Source organism: Drosophila ficusphila, unplaced genomic scaffold, assembly GCF_018152265.1.
Source record: "Drosophila ficusphila isolate 14025-0441.05 unplaced genomic scaffold, ASM1815226v1 contig_414, whole genome shotgun sequence".
Taxonomy (NCBI): Eukaryota; Metazoa; Arthropoda; class Insecta; order Diptera; family Drosophilidae; genus Drosophila; species Drosophila ficusphila.
Window position 1 is genome coordinate 22,271,238 of NW_025064328.1, and position 20,096 is coordinate 22,291,333.

Consider the following 20,096-nt stretch of genomic DNA (forward strand, 5'->3'; position numbering starts at 1 on the left):
TTTGCATGGACAAGACAAAGATAAACTGCTATCAATATTACAGGGGTATTCAAATTCGTTCATAAACGGTATCCCACAGAGCCGCGTGACTACGGGACAGCTAGAGATTCGCTTGATTGATCAAAATAAGACGGTTCAGAGGCGCCCTTACCGATTGAGTGTGGAAGAAAAAGAAAAGGTTAGACATTCCATTCAAGAGCTGTTGGATGCAAACATAATAAGGCCCAGTTCCTCTCCTTTCGCGAGTCCGATGTTACTTGTCCGTAAGAAAAATGGTACAGACCGTCTTTGTGTCGATTATCGGGAGCTTAATGCCAATACTATTTCCGACAAGTACCCCTTGCCACTCATATCTGATCAGATAGCTAGGTTGAGTGGTGCTAAGTTTTTCACGTGTATTGATATGGCGAGCGGCTTCCATCAGATCCCAATACATGAAAGCTCTATTGAACGGACGGCGTTTGTAACTCCAGAAGGGCAGTACGAATACTTGGCAATGCCCTTCGGGCTTCAAAATGCGCCTTCTGTATTCCAAAGGGCTATTAATCGTGCCCTAGGTGATCTGACTTATACATATGCCATTGTTTACATGGACGATGTAATGGTAGTTGCACGAACAAAGGAGGAAGCTTTCAATAGACTACAAATTACTTTACAAGCACTCGCTGAAGCAGGATTTTCTTTCAACTTAAAAAAATGTTCCTTTCTTAAATCTTGTGTCGAATATTTGGGCTTCGAAGTTAGAGCAGGTGAAATTCGTCCGAATCCTAGGAAAATACAAGCTCTTATAGATTTGCCGCCTCCGCAATCTGTAACTCAACTGAGACAATTTATAGGACTGGTCTCGTATTTTCGTCAATTCGTACCCAAATTTTCACAGTTACTAAAACCCCTCTATGCTCATACTTCAAAAAGTATGTCATTTTTATGGGAATCGGAGCACGAGCAAATACGACAGAAAGTAATTTCTATCCTGACCAGTGAACCTGTTCTTACTATCTTCGATCCACAATTTCCTATTGAGCTTCATACAGATGCGAGTGCTGACGGGTATGGCGCAATTTTATTGCACAAAATCGAACACAAGCCAAGAGTTATCGAATACTTCAGTAAACGGACTTCATCAGCGGAATCTCGTTACCATTCTTATGAGCTGGAAACACTTGCAGTTTATAATTCTATTAAGCATTTTCGCCACTACTTGCATGGTCGACATTTTGTCGTTTTTACCGATTGCAATTCGCTCAAGGCATCTCGAACAAAAACCGAACTGACTCCGAGAGTCCATAGGTGGTGGTCGTACATGCAATCTTTTGAGTTTGACATTCAGTATAGGCCAGGCGAACGAATGGCTCACGTGGATTTTCTGTCTCGAAATCCCATATCAAAAGATCGCATCAAGTCAAAAGGTACAGTGGAAAAACATATAAATTTGACAGAGATTACCGACAATTGGTTGTTAGCTGAGCAGCAACGAGACGAAGAAACGTCGTCCATTGTTTCCAAACTGCGTAACGATGATCTTTCCGAGGATTTGGCCAAAACGTACGAATTAAGGGCAGGAACGCTGTACAGGAAAATCCAAAGAAATGGGAAAACTCGTTGTCTGCCTATCATCCCGAAGCCGTTCAGGTGGTCAGCCGTAAATAATGTGCACGAGTCCATTATGCACCTTGGTTGGGAAAAAACCCTTGAGAAAATGTACGAATACTATTGGTTTGACAAGATGTCCAAGTACGTTCGCAAATTTGTCGACAATTGTATTACATGCAGATTGTCAAAGCCCCCATCTGGTAGGGTACAAGCCGAATTGCATCCCATACCGAAGGTTACCATCCCGTGGCATACAGTCCACATGGACATCACAGGGAAGCTTAGTGGTAAAAATGATCAGAAGGAGTACATAATCGTGTCAATAGACGCCTTCACCAAGTTTGTTTTTTTGTCCCATACAGTGAGACTAGACACGGAGAATTGTATTAAGGCATTAAAATCACTAATATCGTTGTTTGGCGTCCCTTCCCGTCTGATTGCAGATCAGGGACGTAGTTTTTCTAGCTCAGCATTCCGTGATTTCTGCTCTGTACAAAAGATAGATTTACATTTAATCGCCACGGGTGCTAGTCGGGCCAATGGCCAAGTAGAACGAGTTATGAGTACTCTAAAGTCCATGCTAACGGCGCACAGTGGTCGGTCTTGTATGGAGAAGGCGGCCAAAAATACTTCCAGTAGGAATATCGAGTTGAAATTTTTTTTGTATATTCATATATGAATATGAATGTTATATTTTAAGTATCAGCACCATTAAAGCCAAATATATCCGCTACCATCGTGTTTACCATAAAATGTTCAAAATTTGACTCCCAAATGCATACTACACTTTTTTTTAAGCGTAACTGACAAAAATTATATTTATTAAACACTTAATTTTGGTTAAAAAATTAACAAAAGATAACAAAAAACGATGATTAACATAAATTTAAAGTAAAATAAAAGTAATAAAAAATAAATTTTTCAATATATATTAGAAATGGTTACTCTAGAAAACCAAAAACTGATGAAAAAGGAACGAGGTACTCGTCTTCTTTAACAGATTCTGAACGGATTCGCAGCTATTCGCAGATGATTTTCACAGAAAATACTAATCAAATATTGATTAACATTTTAAAAAAAATTTCATTATTGAGAAGTTTTGGGAACACAACTTTTACCTTTGCAGAATATTGATGTTTAGTTCTGCAGAACTTGTAAAATTGAGGTGGATAAACAATTATTGTCACAGTCACATATAGCATGCAAAATTAATAAAAATTAGAAAAACACAATCTACAAACCTTCAACTTTAATATTCATTTCACTTTCGGATATTAAACGATTGTTTTATATTTTTTTTTAATTATTAACTTAACGTTTTCAGAAGACATGCGCACGCTTTCAGTTGATCGCTGGGTTTGTGCGCTCACTTTGCGCGCCAATTTCTCTGCGAATGTGTGGAGCAAAACAAAACTAATAACTGCTTTTAAAGCCTTGTTCTATTGATAAACAGATGAGCCAACTTTGAAATCAAAATTCCAAAATTGATTTTTTGATTTTTGGCCTATGGGACCGACCACTGTGCGGCGGTTGAAACGGGTCAGGGGTCGTGGCAGGATGCTTTGTGTGAAATTCAACTGGCTCTTAATTGTACGACCAATAGAGTGACTAAGGTTAGCGCTTTAGAAATGCTTATTGGCAAAGAAGCAAGGCCATTTGGTCTCGTACCTGTTGTCGAAAATAAGAACGATGTTGATGTTGACAAAGTTAGAGAAATGGCTAAGGAAAACATGGAAAAGAGTGCCAATTACGATAAGGCTAGATTTGATAAGGATAAGGCTATTATTGTAAAACACAAAGTTGGTGACCACGTCCTGCTTAAGAACGAAGAGCGTCATCAGACAAAACTAGACCCTAAGTTTAGAGGACCGTTTTTAGTAACCGAAATATTGGAAGGAGATCGGTATAGACTTAAGGCATTAACCAATAATAGAACATATAAATATTCTCACGAATTTTTGAGACGTATGCCTGAGAAGGGGATTACCACAGAGTTGGATAATGAGTGTGATAATGAAGAAATCACAGGACCAAATGGTGAAGGCAGTGATGAAGATGCCATTGATAAAGCCGGTGAGGGCTGTGACCTTGAGATAGAATAAAGACATTGTAAACTCCCGGATCAGTTCCATATTTCATGGCTTTCTGTAGAGGTGGGCACCCGAGTTATGTGGTTCGCCATCTGCTGCAGTAAGGCTGAAATTTTGGTAATGATCGGAGATCTGTTATTTGGCCGGCTCATAAACTAAACTGCGAGCTATATTTGATGGCCGGTTTTTTTTTTTTGGATGTAAGCTGTGGGCTAAATGAACTTGTTTATCGACTGGCCAGTTTATTTTGTGAATGACTGTGCGCTAGTTGTTGGCATTGATTTTGTAAATGAAATGAATAATATGATCACCTTATGAAAAAAAAGAGGTTGAATAATTTCAATTGTTTGAATTAAATTTGGTGGTAATCTGGATCTCATGGCAAACGTTGTAAGAGAGTAAAAAGAAAAAAAATAAGAAGAATAAGAGAAAACTTTGAAATGATTTTGTTAGATTTTGATTTACGAAAAAAAAAATGTATTTTCGCGAAAATCGCTTGAACTTGAATTTGTATAGAAAATAAGAGAATTGATTTTGTAAAACCTTTATTTTGTAAACTCACGAGGACGTGAGATAGGTCAGGAAGGCCGTGTCGCAGATTATTTTGAATATTAAAATTATAATTATTATTTGTTGGTACATCATTGTTTTGTTTCTTACTGTTTCTCCATTCTTTCGTGCGAGGCAGATATATAGTTCTGTCAACGTAGTTTGGCCGTGGGCATGAGTGATACAGATAGTGTATGTCATAATTCACCACACTGTGCGTGTGTATTAGAAAATGAAGAGGAATTGAAAAGACGCCGACAGGAGTTGTGAAATCAGTCTGGATAAAGAATTTGAACATGCCACGTGCCAAAAAACGTTTCGCCGAAAGTCCAGCTGAAGATTCTGATGGAAATGAATCTTCGTCATATGTATATTATTGATCTTTATCATCAGGGCTAACAGAGTTATGTTTTTAAATGAAAAAATATTTATTTCCATATTTTCGCCTTTTTCCCTATAAATCCATATTTTACACAATCACTTGAATAAATCCATATTTTGAGCATTAAAGTGTCTGAAAACCTATAGAAAGATATGTTTGGCTCAAATATTATGAAATTTCTGTCGTTTGCCTTATACTCGATAATAAATAATGTAAACAAAACATCGTTGCGTCGTTAATCAATCAAAATATGTATCATCGAATGTAACAATTATGAATCTGCGAATTCTTCAGGACATATCGCGAATGTTAGCAGGAAATCTCATTGATAGTTATACAGAAGGTGACGATCTTATCCTGAATTTATCACCTGCTGAACTGAATGCATATGCAAATGCTCCTGTTACATCTTGCGATGTTGAGCGTTCATTTTCATCATATAAACACTTTTTACTAATCTGACACAACATGTCATATTGTTCTGCAATGATCTTTGAGACAAACGGCGCACTTTTGTTTGTAGCGATTTCTAATTTTTCATTGTCATAAAAAGTTGATATGATCGATATAATCGTCTACGTTTATCCATTTTTATCCCTATATTTATATCTTTTTTCGTCTATACTACCTATATTTATCCATATTTATTCATTTTATTCCATATTTGTCAACTTTTTCGTCCATATTTCTCTATTTTTCGTCCATAAATCCATACATATTTTTAGGTTTTTAAGAACTTAACTCTGTTAGCCCCGTTCATCATAAACAGAAGCGAAATACGTCTGTATGTCTTTCCTATTTCTATGTAAACTAGTCTCTTAGTTTTAAAGCTATCTTTCTTAAACTTTACCAAAAGTTGTGTAGTTATTGCACGCAGTATATAACACACACATCGGGCGCATATATGTATAGGATAAGATTTCCATATGACAGAATGAAAAAAATTCCTCACGTCGTTGTTTTTTATCATATCGACTTGATTTCTTCCAAATGGTGTTTTTTAACCACTATCGAATGCCGAATTAAATTTTATCAAAATCGGATAAATATATCAAAGCTGCCATAGAAGCAGAGCTCGCAAATAACAGTCGACCGTTTCTCGTTGTCTGCTAATAACAGTATTCTCCAGACCCTTTACGAAAAGTCTCAGAGAACGACCGATTTATGGGATCGTGAATGGGTTCGGTTGCGCTCAGACCGAAACCGATTTTTTCTATTCGGTTTTGTTCTGATTGCTCCAGGACCGTTTTGTCGTTTTCAGTGAAGCAAAAGGTCTTTTGCATATGTATTGGTATACAGTGCACGTATAGGCAAGCAAATCGTAAAACATCGGTTTTGCGGACGAAATATATTAATCGTCTTCGTGAATTGAACGTGTGTGTGTAAATGCCAAGACCGTTTGCATTGAGTTTTTCGGTCAATCGGTCTTTTGGTGACTCTCATTGTGCGAGCGTTTCTCGATCTGCTCCTTACGCACTGCTCATTGAAAGACCGAAATGCAAAGAGCTCAACGAAAAGTGCTCAACAGAAAACACAAATGATGACAGCAAGGGGCTCTTGCTCAGAGCGAGATCGAGACAGTATGAACTTTTTCGGTTGTGCTCGCACCCAGAGCACTAGATGAAAAACGGTCAACTGTTATTTGCGAGCTCTGCATAGGAGATATCGAAAAATATATATAGAATTAATGAAAATAAATAGATAACGTCGTTGTTTTTTATCCCAAGAGCATGATTTTTAGAATATCGAGTGTTAAGAAACCGGAAAAAATCTATATTTTTAATGGTCATGAAGGACTATCTCTATACTGTATTCTAGCAAGTCATGATCTTCTTCGCCTGTTTTTGCCCTGTTTAATGAAATCCTACACTTACTGCAGAGGACTACAAAATCTACACTCAACCTGGAGTTTTTCCCCAATCCTTACAACGTCAACTATAAGGTGTACTGTATAAAGCACTTCCCTAAATACGTCGAATTTTCCATTATTATGTTTTCTATGGCTGTATGATATCCGGACGGTGTTTGTATAATATGAAGTAACACAACTATACATAGGGGAATGTTGTCAGGGTTGGGCCGTTGTCAGGCTTGGGCCATCTCAATATTTTGAATATTCGTTCTAGTACCATCTGTTAGTGGGTATCTAGAAACTTCTATCGATCACTCGAAACTTTCTACGTGACAACTTATTTCGGGATTTCATTTTTCTACGTGCCGTTGTTCTGTGAAAAAAAAGTGCTCGAAAAAGTTTTTTTAACCTGGCCGAAAAGGTGGAATAACACAAGATTACAACATGTCATCCGCAAAGTGAGCATAAAAATACGTTATATAGTTGTTATATTACAAAATACTAAGATATAGTTTCATTGTTAGATATAGTTTGGCTATATCATACCATAATAGACTAATACCGCATGTCGTCAGGGTTGGGCCACTTTTGTAGTCAGGCATGGGCCATCAAAATTTGTACATTTTATTCGTGTATTTTCGATTTTTGTTGTAATATTTAAGTTTTTGGTAGCAAAAATATGCAAAATAAATTAAATAGATTTCCTTAAAAAAATATTTTGATGGATTAAAAGAAGATGAATCATTTTTATCTTTTTCCTTAGTGTTTCTCGCTACAAACGAAAAACAACTCTGAATAATTTGATATTTACTGTAAAATCCCAAATAATTAAATGAATGAACAAAATAATATCAGATTTACCTGAATTCAATTTTATTCCACCACGTTACGATATTGTCAACGATTTTCTGAAGGTGGCCCAACCCTGACTACATGGCCCAACGCTGACTACATTTTTTTTTTTTCTAACGCCTATAACTTTTTTTGTTTCTGTTTTTTTATTCTCTATTTTTGGTGAACACTTCCTCTCGCTTGTACCTTTCCAAAAATGTATAAACTTATTCTAAATTGTCATTCGTTCAGAACTTATGAACATAGGTCAAAATATGGCCCAACCCTGACAACATTCCCCTATGTGTTTTTTATTAATTGTACCTGCTACTTGTAAAGGTAAGAATATAAAAGGCTCGTAACATAACGGGTGTTTTTTTAGAGGTATAGAACTTTAAGTTGCAATAAAACAACGATGGATTATTCGATTGACATGAATTTTTTTTTATTCGAAAGATAATCTTGTGGCATTATCATCATCATTTTATATATGATTTCTGGCATATGACCGCCATGGCTGGCTCGGATGTAGTCCAATCTGGACGTCCAATTTTCGATGACTTTTCCCAACATTTGCGGCCGTATATAGGCAATAATACGGCGAATGTTGTCTTAAAAATGGTCAAGCGTTTGTGGCTTATCCGCATAGACCAATGACTTTACATAGCCTCACAGAAAGTAGTCTAGCGGTGTTAAATCAAAAGATCTTGGAGGCCAATTCACAGGTCCAAAACGTGAAATTAGGCGGTCACCAAACGTGTCTTTCAATAAATCGATTGTGGCACGAGCTGTGTGACATGTTGCGCCGTCTTGTTGGAACCAGAGCTCCTGGACACAATGGCTGTTCAATTCAGGAATGAAAAAGTTAGTAATCATGGCTCTATACCTATCACCATTGACTGTAACGTTCTGGCCATCATCGTTTTTGAAGAAGTACGGACCAATGATTCCACCAGCCCATAAAGCGCAGCAAACAGTCAGTTTTTCTGGATGTAACGGTGTTTCGACATACACTTGAGGATTAGCTTCACTCGAAATGCGGCAGTTTTGTTTGTTGACGTAGCCATTCAACCAGAAGTGCGCTTCATCGCTAAACAAAGTTCGCTTATGAAAATCGGGAACAACGACAATCTCGTTTTGGGCCCATTCGACGAATCTACGCCTTGCTTGATGATCGTTTGGCTTCAATTCTTGCACGAGTTGGATTTTGTAAGCACGCAAGCCAAGATCCTTCCGCAAAATCTTCCATAAAGTGGATGGACACAGATCCAATTCCTGTGCTCAATGGCGGATGGACTCATTCGGGTCTTCCTCAATACTACGCTCTACAGTAGCAATAGCTTCTTCTGTACGCACCGTACGGCGTCTCTGGGGATGCGAGTTATCAATAAGAGTGAACGTGGTGCGAAAACGTTCCATGGTTAATCAAATTAACTGCTCTGATGGACGATTTTGTCGACGATAAAATGGACGTAGTGCGCGATACGTATTCCGCACTGAACCATTACTTTCGAAATAAAATTGCACTATTTGCAAGCGTTGCTCATGATGAATTACCAAACCAAACTGAGAATAATTCACTTGACAGCTGTTAAATCGGTCGCCATCTTGAACAGTGATGCCAACTTAAAGTTCTATACCTCTAAAAAAACACCCGGTATAAGCGTATTTGGGTTTAGTTGTGTGTTTGTCGAAATGAAGGTACAAGGTACTTGATTTTCGAAGAAATGGTGGAAAATCGGTTTTTTAAAAACTGTAGAAATAATGTTGATCGGAGCAGACCGCCAGTACCATATCTGGTACACATAGGTGTACCGCTGCCGTTACATACACGGTGCGTCCATTAAGTTTCGAGACTGATTCCATAAATCGCAAAATAAACAAGATATTTCAAGTTTTTCAAATTTATTATTCGAAGTATTCTCCCTTCGCTTTAATACACTTCTCACAGCGATTCAATAGTGATTCAAATGCGTGCTTCAGCTCATTTTGTGGAATAGCCTCCAATGCTCGTGTCGAAGCCGTTTTAATGGTCTCAACATCTTCAAAAAAGCATCCTTTCAACTTCAACTTCAACTTTGGAAACAAGGAGAAGTCACACGGCGCCAAATCAGGTGAATACGGTGGGTGGTCCAATACACAGACTTGATTTCGGGCCAAAAACTGACGAACAATGATTGATTTGTGACTCGGCGCATTGTCGTGCAACAGACACCATTTCTCTGGATCGCGATATTCGGGTCGAGTACGACGGATTCTGGCCATCAAATGCTTTAAAACTTCAAGATAATACGTGCCAGTGACCGTTTGACCAGTTGGAACGAACTCTTTGTGGATAATGCCTTTACTATCGAAGAAAGTGATGAGCATTGTTTTGATTTTTGAAGGAGATTTTCGCTTTTTTTGGCTTGTGGTGAGTTTTTTGACTTCCATTCCGAACTTTGGCGCTTAGTTTCTGGATCATACTGAAAGCACCATGTTTCGTCGCCAGTAACAATTGATTTCAGAAAGTTTGGATCATTTCTGGCGGCTGCAACGACTTCTCTGCAATGATCTTTGCTCTTTGTTCCATGTTGGAATTTCAACATCAGATCAAAAACTGTTTAGGGAAAACTGTCATATCCTTGTTATTTGACAAGCAAATGTAATGAAGTTTGACACGTCAATAGAAAAAGGTTTAAGCTTTAAAATGCACCTTCGAATACCTAGCTGGCGCTACTATTTGCTGAGATATGGTTCATGTCTCGAAACTTAATGGACGCACCGTGTATTCCTAATTTGCTTTTCAAGCTACTCTTATGTTTGTTTATCTTTGCTTATCTTCTTCATCTGTACTCGTGAGAACGACTGTATAAAAAAGCGAATTATTTCGAATACATTGTTCACGCATATATTAAAAAACCATAAAACGAAGATTTGCAGCACCAAATAAATACTTAAATTAACTAAACCTTCTCGTGCGTTAGTTATTTACAAGGGTGGCATATTCGGTGTCTTCCCCACAAACATTTTTGTGACCCCGACGTGATTTTCGTTTAAATCGGAGTCTGCAACTTAATTTTTGTTTTGTTTGATTACACTGTGCGACAAAAAAATGTTTAAGTTGATTTTTTCTTATTTTTCACTTCTACTAATGAAAATAAGAATATAAGTTTTTGGATTTGTTAATATCAATAGCCAATCAGCTTCTACGCACACTCAAATGTCCCAAAAACGCGTGTTTTTGCATATTTCACAGCCTTATAATCACATATTGGGAAAATATTTTTTCACCGTTATAAGCGTTTTATGCAATTTCAATATCTATTAATTAAAATGTATTAAGCAAATATACCGTTAGGCTTTTATAACAATGCTTTAAAATTTTTTTCTCCCAGCTCTATACTCTGGGCGACTACGTATGGAACTTGTTACGCGAGGATACCTCTGAAAAAGCCAAAAAAAAATCTGGAAAAAAATTCACTTTAAAAAAAAATAATAGTTTATTGGAAGTAAAAAAAAAAATAATATTTTGTGTTAATTATTTTCATAATAATAATTTCATAAAATTTATCATAAAAAAAGAAATCCTATCACTTAGAAGGTGGCATAGATATTTTTGTGCATAATTTATGCATCTTAACCGAAAACAATCAAAAAAGTAACTTAAACAAACATTTCGTTAAATTTTGTCGCACAGTGTTATCGGTTAAACATTTGTCGTCGTTTGCGGGTAAACACACAAATGTACATACAAAGTACATTTAGCCGGTCGTTTTATTTGTGTTTTTTTCGCGCTGTTTCTCAGTTTTTGCTGGTGCACAAGTTTGCAACAACAACAAAACAAAGTTCCGTAACCTTTTGGTGACGCTTGGTGCTTAACATTTTCGCGCTTTAAACCACAGAATGATTCGTGCATAGTAGCTCGTCCAGAAATTACTTTTTTTTTTTTTTTTTTTTTTTTGTGATTTATGAAATGCAAAATTCTGTGAACGAGAGTCAGCCTCAAAATGGCCCAATTCTTTCGGGCCAAAGTGCAATCCATTTTGCGGCAAATCAACGCGGTGAAAAATTATTTAGTGGGCAACAATATTAGCCAATTTGATGAAGGCGATATTCTCGCGCGGTTGAAATTGATCGAAGCGCAAAACGTGGCCTTTGGTTCTGCCTCTGAGAGGCTGGACTTAGCCGAGATGACGGATGACACAAGGATGGAGTTTTCGGAAGTCGTAATTGATGTGCAGGCTAAGCAAAATCGAGGCTTAGCGGCTTAATGCAAACTGCGATTTGCTGGGGCCCCTTTGCGGTCTAGAAGGCCTCGATTACCAGCTTTGGAGATTGAACGTTTTCATGGATAACAGTAGCCATATTGGCACTAATGCTAAGTGATGTCGAAAAACTTCAATATTTACGGTCTAGTTCGCTCACTAGAACCATCGAATCAATACCATGAAATGGCTTTGGATCAACCGATTTGATAATAAGGTTTTACATTTCCAGGCGTATATAAATGCTATATTTCTGTTGAAGAGTGTCGAGAAGGGATCTGCAACGGGTCTTCAGGAGCTCAGCGACTTTATGAACTCACATCTACGAGCAATCCGAACCTTGGCCAGTGCAGAACAAATATTGGACGGATTCCTGGTTCACATCTTCGCTCAGAAACTGGATCAGAGGACGCTGGAAAGATGGGAGGAGGCCTTGCTCATTACTGAGCTTCCAACATGGACTGACATGGAGTCGTTTTTGGAGAGGAGGTGTAGGATGATGGAGAACCTGGATCTAGCCTTGGTAACCCAAACACCAGGCCAACAGGTGGGAAAAAACTTGCATAGATACAGTTTAAACGAACTTATTGCATCTGCTAGAAACTCAAATCGTATGGTATGCCTATTTTGCAATGGGCGGGATCATTATTAGCCGAAATGCTAGCGGTTTTTGAATTTAAGTCCGAACCTTCGATATCGAGAAGCAAAGAAGATGCACCTTTGCCTAAACTGCTTTAGCAAGGGCCATCAATTGCAGCAATGCAAGGCATCTCATTACCGACATTGTCGCATGAAGCATAACTCATTATTGCATATTTTCATCTCTATCATCAGACCCACTCCTGAACTCTCAGCCATTACCATCTACTTTATCTGCATCACAGTCGAATCATCATTTGACAAACCCTCATTTGACAAACCGTCCACCCAGAACCTCAAATATTACGCCGACTGACTACATGTTGCTTCCAACTGCTATAATCTACCTAAAAAATAGAGTTGATGCGCTTGTCCCTTGTCGAGCTATTTTGGATTTATGTTCTCAATTTAACTTCATAACTTCGCGCCTAACTAGTCAATTAAATTTGAAGCATAGGCCATCGCTAACACTCATTTCTTGGATCCGAAAATCGTCTGTAATGTCTGATAGGTCAGACGATATTCTTGCGCAATCACGAGATGCAAGCTATCGTGCATTATTCTCAGCAGTTGTGACGCCAAGTATCACCGACTATCACCCTCATTTCGACATAGATGCAACAGGATGGAGGATTTCAAAGGACATTTCGCTCGCTGATCCTCACTTCAATAAATCGCAACGTATTGTCCTGCTAATTGGAGCCGGTTTTTTTTTTTAATAATTGCCATGAGGCAAATGCATTTAGATAGTAACTTGCCAACTCTTCAGAACACCAAGCTTGGTTGGATCGTTTCTGGAAGGATATCAAGGCTGCCAAATCAAAGATATATTTCATCTGCCATTGTCCAGGATCCTATTGATTCTTTTACTCTTACTTCCATAGGAAAGTGATCTTCGAATATTGAGGACTTCTACCAGTAAACCCAGTTTCGTTTCCTGAAGACTGCGATCGGAGGCATCATGTTGTTGAAAGAGGACCACATTCCATCTCTAACACGGCCGCTTGGACATCGTCAGAGTATCTACGTACAGCTACGGGAATCATTAAGAGTGCCGTCTCCAAACCGTTCTGCTCATCGATTTCCATATAGTTAGAACCGTACCTCTTCCAACGGGGGGAGTGTATTCGGAGAAGACCGCCAGTACCTCATCTAGTACACATAGGTGTACCGCTGCAGTTACATAATCCTAATCTGCTCTTCATGCTAGTCTTATGTTTGTTTATCTTTTATTATCAATGTTATCTGTGCTCGTGAGAACGATTGTACAAAGAAGCCACGTTTTCGGCTGGCGGCACAGTCAAGCATACGAAATTATCTCGCCTACATTGTTCACGCACATATCGAAAAAACATAAAACGAAGAGTTTCAGCTCCTAATAAATAATTAAATTTACTAAACCTACTCATGCGTTAGTTATTTACAAGGGTGGCATATTCGGTGTCTTCCCTACAAACAAATGGTAAATTTTCAAAATTTTATAATATGAAAATTTATTATGACAGTTTTATCAGTAATAGATATTTTATCAATATTAAAATAAGCAGTCAGTCTGCTAACATGGACAACGCGTTAAAGAAATTTAACATGCTTAGCTCTTAATCAGTTTTTACAACCCTCCCATGCTAATCCTTTTTATGGAAAGGCCCTTAAAATCGGCTAATTCGCTAATTTCGTAATTACAATAACATTTTCGGTTTTCCTTTTGCGTGTCTATTCGCCGTTTCCAATTCTATTTTAGTGTTATTTCATCGACGGTAAGTGTCTATTTAAAAATTTGTTTAAATCTGTCCTAAAATTTGACTTGCAAACATCATAGATCAATCAAATAAAAACTTCTATGAAAAATGCTTTTAAGATGAGCATAATTTTGCTTATTGGTTATAAATAATAGAACATAAAGTAAAAAAATAAGAAGTAAAAGCTTCAGTTTAAGAAAATTGTTCGCTTTTTTGAACATTGAGCAAGTTACTAGGGCAAAAACAAATAGAACTTTAACACTGACATAGAAACCGTCAATTCCGTGCATTGTAAACCTTTAAAAACAAGAAAGGAAGCTAGCTTCGGTAAGCCAAAGCTTATATAAAGCTTATAAATAAATAAAAGCTAAAATTGCACGTTGAACAGTTAGGATGGCATCAAAAGTTTCGCGTGATACGCTGTACGTGGGGGTCAATCGACTCCTGGAGGCTTCGGCCAAGAAGAAGCGCGGTTTCCTCGAGACAGTGGAACTGCAGATCGGCCTGAAGAACTACGATCCCCAGAAGGACAAGCGTTTCTCCGGCACCTTCAAGTTGAAGCATATCCCCAGTCCTAAGATGAAGGTGTGCATCCTTGGTGATCAGCAGCCTTGCGACGAGGCCAAGGCCAACAACGTTGACTTCATGGACGCCGAGGCCCTAAAAAAGTTGAACAAGAACAAGAAGTTGGTGAAGAATCTAGGCAAGTCGTACGACGCCTTCTTGGCTTCCGAGTCGCTGATCAAGGAGATTCCCCGTCTGCTCGGCCCTGGTCTGAACAAGGCCGGCCCTGTCCTGCTGTCGCAACAGAAGTCCATGATCGGCAAGACCGAGGAGGTCAAGTCAACCATCAAGTTCCAGATGAAGAAGGTGCTCTGCCTATCGGTCGCCGTTGGCCACGTGGGCATGAAGTCCGACGAGCTGGCCCAGAACGTCAACCTGTCTATCAACTTCCTGGTCTCGCTGCTGATGAATAACTGGCAGAACGTGTGCTCCCTGCACGTCAAGTCCTCCATGGGTCCACCCAAGCGTCTCTATTAGATTTGGTTGATCTTTTGTAACATTTTGAAATAAATGAAAGCCTACATTTTTACAATGAATTAAAAAAAAAAAAAAAAAAAAACATCGAAGCTATTATATTCATCGGTTATATTTTCGACGTTTGTTCATCTGACAGCTATATGATTCACTCGTCAGGTTTTTATGAAAAGAAAATTCGAAATTCGAGAGTCATTAGAAAACTCTATATACCAAAAATTATGCTTGTCCGATAAAAAAAAAATGATGTTTTCGTATTTATACCCTTGCAGAGCAAAAGGCTATTATAATTTCAGTCAGAAGTTTGCAACGCAGTGAAGGAGACACATCAGACCCTTTAACGTGTAACGTTCAACTAAAGTAGAAGCGGTGAGACTTCCAAGGGTCTGTATCTCCGGGCCACGCTATAGTATAGTGGTGGTCTTGCTTGTACAGATCTGGACGCTGTCTACGCATTACTATTACTAAGATTACGAATTGAGCGAAAAAAAAGAAGAAGAAAGAATGCATAAGGATATGTGAAAGGAAAAGAAAGAGAGATTCGATATTAGCAAAACCCGGATATAATTGGGTACGCATGTTGCCCGCCCTACCTATGATCACCTACCGCTAGAGCATGACTCTGGTGATCCCTTGTATACCCTATGACTGTCAAGACATCAGCTGAGTACAGTAGTTAAATCGTTTAATTTTCCATTATTTAATTGAGAAAATTCACAAATATATAAAGAGAGAGGTATATGTAAACATGTTTATAAATAATCCAGATATGCGTTGTAATAATAATATGTAGAATAAAGTGAGAAAGATAATAATAGAAATATTAGGAAATAAAATTTTATAAAAGAGTCTTGGTAAATATATAAAAATTTTAATTAAGCCTAGGGATTTTAAGTAAATAATATTCGTAGATAAATACATGATTTTGATTGATTTATGTTGCTCTCTTTTAAAACGCTTTTCAATAATAATAAATTTTGATTTTTGACTTAGGTCGATTATTTAAACAATGTCTTTCATCAATTAGTATTACAATTTTTCTTATAATATTTTAAATTAGAGTTTTAAATGGTTTAGAGTTACGTTAAAATGTTCGGGAAAAATAGAATTCATTCATATAATTTCTTGGGACTTTCTGCTTCGTATAAATATGGTGTGAAATTAAACAAACGTTGTTAAAGACTCATGGCATCCATCGGCGAAAAATCGATCTCCCGGCGCGGTGTGCTGAAAAGGAATTGCTGGCAGGTTATGTAATACCACCAGGTTATGTAATGACTTTCACACTGCAATTTACAGCGAAACTGTTTGGAAAATATTCAAATTTTCAACATTTTTTTTTACCCGATATTTTAAACGCGCCTCACCACAATATTTTAATTATTTTAAATTGTTAAAATCTTAAGAAAATTATTATATTATTAAAACTGGCTAATAAAGTTATTATTGAATTTCGCAGGTTAGGTTTCGAACTTTCGTTTAGTCATTTTTCGAAAAGAAAATAATTCAAAGGTGGCGAAAATGTTTTGTTGAAACTAAATACGCAGGCTGAAGATATGCTAATTTCCCATTAATTGCGTCTCACTGTTGATCGCCGAAGAAAACTGCTGCCTGAATGGGTAATAATAATAATTGGCCATCACAACCCTTGACGGGTCACAGCCTGTTGCACGAGTCTTGGTGTCTTGGTAAATATATAAAAATTTTAATTAAGCCTAGGGATTTTAAGTAAATAATATTCGTAGATAAATACATGATTTTGATTGATTTATGTTGCTCTCTTTTAAAACGCTTTTCAATAATAATAAATTTTGATTTTTGACTTAGGTCGATTATTTAAACAATGTCTTTCATCAATTAGTATTACAATTTTTCTTATAATATTTTAAATTAGAGTTTTAAATGGTTTAGAGTTACGTTAAAATGTTCGGGAAAAATAGAATTCATTCATATAATTTCTTGGGACTTTCTGCTTCGTATAAATATGGTGTGAAATTAAACAAACGTTGTTAAAGACTCATGGCATCCATCGGCGAAAAATCGATCTCCCGGCGCGGTGTGCTGAAAAGGAATTGCTGGCAGGTTATGTAATACCACCAGGTTATGTAATGACTTTCACACTGCAATTTACAGCGAAACTGTTTGGAAAATATTCAAATTTTCAACATTTTTTTTTACCCGATATTTTAAACGCGCCTCACCACAATATTTTAATTATTTTAAATTGTTAAAATCTTAAGAAAATTATTATATTATTAAAACTGGCTAATAAAGTTATTATTGAATTTCGCAGGTTAGGTTTCGAACTTTCGTTTAGTCATTTTTCGAAAAGAAAATAATTCAAAGGTGGCGAAAATGTTTTGTTGAAACTAAATACGCAGGCTGAAGATATGCTAATTTCCCATTAATTGCGTCTCACTGTTGATCGCCGAAGAAAACTGCTGCCTGAATGGGTAATAATAATAATTGGCCATCACAACCCTTGACGGGTCACAGCCTGTTGCACGATTTGCCTCCACGCATCCCTGTCCTGGGCGCGCCTTCTCCAGTTGGCAGCACCGGATGTAGACAGGGCTTCCATCACCTGGTCTTGCCAACGCATCCGGGGTCGTCCTCTCCTCCGTTTCCCGACAATTACCGCATCAAACACCTTACGGGCCGGAGCGTCTTCTTCCATACGGGCGATGCGACCCAGCCAGCGGAGTCTGTGAATTTTAACTCGACTGACTACATCAACATCCCCGTACAGCTCATACAGCTCGTGGTTCCATCTAATGCGATAGGCATCGCCAACGCAAATCGGACCAAAGATTTTGCGGAGAATCTTTCTCTCGAACACTCCAAGAGCGGCTGCATCGGATTGCACCACTGTCCAGCACTCCGCGCCATATAAGAGTAGAGTGTTATTTCTGCCTGTCGAGAGAGAGCTCTACTGTTGAAATGCCTACTGAGCCCAAAGTAACACCTGTTGGCAAGTGTGACTCTCCGCTTAATCTCTAGGCTGACATCGTTTGTACTAGTTATTGCAGTGCCAAGGTAGATGAATTCCTTGACGGACTCAAAGCTATAGCTGTCTGCAGTCAGCTGAGAATCAAGACGCCGCGATTCTCTGCTTGAGCACACCATAAACTTTGTCTTGTCCATGTTCACTGCTAGTCCTAATTTAGCCGACTCTTTTTCAATAGCACCAAAGGCTGCTGTAACATCACGCTTGGTTCGGCCAATGATATCAATATCATCAGCGTAACCAAGGAGTTGGACACACCTGTTTGACAGAATCGTGCCCGTCCGATGCACACCAGCCTTCCTTACAATACCTCCATTAGAATATTGAAGAGCATGCAAGATAGCGAGTCACCTTGTCTGAGACCACACTTGGTACTAAAGGTTTCGGATTGGTCGTTTCCTACCTTGACAGAGCTGATGGGGTTGCTCAATGTCATCCTGCAAAGCCGTATCAGCTTTGCTGGTATAGCAAGCTCAGACATGGCGGCATATAGGCGATCTCGCCGGGGACTATCGAATGCAGCCTTGTAATCGACGAATAGATGATGGGTGTCGATCTGGTTCTCATAGGACTTCTCCAGGATTTGGCGCAAGGTGAAAATCTGGTCAATAGTGGATTTGCCAGGCCTGAACCCGCACTGATAAGGTCTAATCAGTGCTTCGGCATGGGGTTTCAGGTTTTCACACAGTACGCTCGAAAGAACCTTGTATGCGACTGGAAGAAGACTTATGCCACGGTAATTGGTGCGCAATGTGGCATCACCCTTCTTCAGGACAGGACTGATCATGCTGAGGTTCCAATCTTCGGGCATGCTCTCCGTACGCCATATCTTGCTGATTAGTTGGTGCATGCTCCCTACCAACATATCACCAGCTGCCTTAAACAATTCAGCCGGCAGGCCATCAGCACCTGCAGATTTATTGTTTTTGAGTCGTTGGATTGCATCCTTGACTTCGGCATGGCTTGGGGTCGGTAAATCTATATCAGTACCATAGATTGGGGTTTGTGGATCATAATCTTCATAGCCCGTGCCAGAGCCACCTAACAGACCTCAACAACAGCCCGTGTAGCCCCAGCTTGCAGTGTTCTTCGGTAGGCGGCGTCTTTTGCAGCTGTTGCGTCCCGACACTCCTGGTCATACCATGGATTCCTTGTTGGGGGGCGCTGGAATCCAAAGACTTCTTCTGCGGAAGTTCGCAGGGAGTGGGATATGAGCGCCCACTGATCGCTGATGTCTTCAGGTGTTGGAGTTGTTCGGCTCAATAGGCCAGAGACTTGAGTGGAGAATGCATCCCTTGTCTGTTGTGATTGCAGCTTTCCGATGTCCAGCCTTCTCAGCAGTCCTTCACGTGCAACCTTCGCAACACATAACCGTGTGCGAATCTTAGCTGCAACAAGATAATGATCGGAGTCGATGTTGGGACCCCGACAGGATCGCACGTCGAGTACACTAGATGCATGCCTTGCATCGATCACAACATGATCGATCTGATTTCTGGTCAGTCGATCGGGAGAGAGCCACGTCGCCTTATGTATGTCCAAATGACAGAACCCAGTACTACGAACTACCATATTATGCGCTGCAGCAAAGCCTATTAATCTGAGACCATTGCTCGAGGTGGTCTCATGTAGACTAAATCGCCCGACGGTGGCACCAAAGATGTCTTCTCGCCCAACCTTGGCATTAAAGTCCCCAAGGAGGATTTTAATGTCATGAGAAGGGCAGCGGCCGTAAGCTCGATCGAGCTCCGCATAGAAAGTATCCTTGGTTATATCGTCTTTTTCTTCGGTTGGAGCGTGCGCGCATATCAGGCTGAGTTGCAGAATTTGGCAGTAATGTGAGAGACTTGGCGCCGCAGTCTGGCGCCAACAACGAAGCCACAGCCAAATTCATGCCTTTCTGGATGGCAGCTGTAGTAAATGTCGCAGTCCTTCTTCTTAATGCAACCTTGCCCTATCCATCGCATATTCTGAATAGCAGCGATATCGGCCCTACATTTTTTGAGGGTATCTGCTAGTTGTTGAGCAGCACCTGGTCTGTACAGTGTTCGTACATTCCACGTGCATACTCTCAAATCATTGTCCTTTTTCGTTTGCCATGGTCGTCAACGTTAAATCGGTCCCGTTCC

At 39.0% G+C, this 20,096-nt stretch overlaps 2 protein-coding genes across 5 annotated transcripts in view; one reads left to right on the top strand and one right to left on the bottom strand.

Annotated features, from left to right (window-relative positions):
• The window catches only part of LOC108101621 (inactive dipeptidyl peptidase 10), a 319,002-nt gene that overhangs the window by 245,535 nt on the left and 53,371 nt on the right, over window positions 1-20,096 (bottom strand). The gene's annotated exons all lie outside the window — the stretch shown is intronic.
• Window positions 14,210-14,963, top strand: LOC108094488 (60S ribosomal protein L10a-2-like). The gene has a single exon (XM_017195077.2). It carries the CDS (start codon window positions 14,316-14,318, stop codon window positions 14,961-14,963), a length of 648 nt encoding a protein of 215 aa, XP_017050566.1. The 5' UTR covers window positions 14,210-14,315.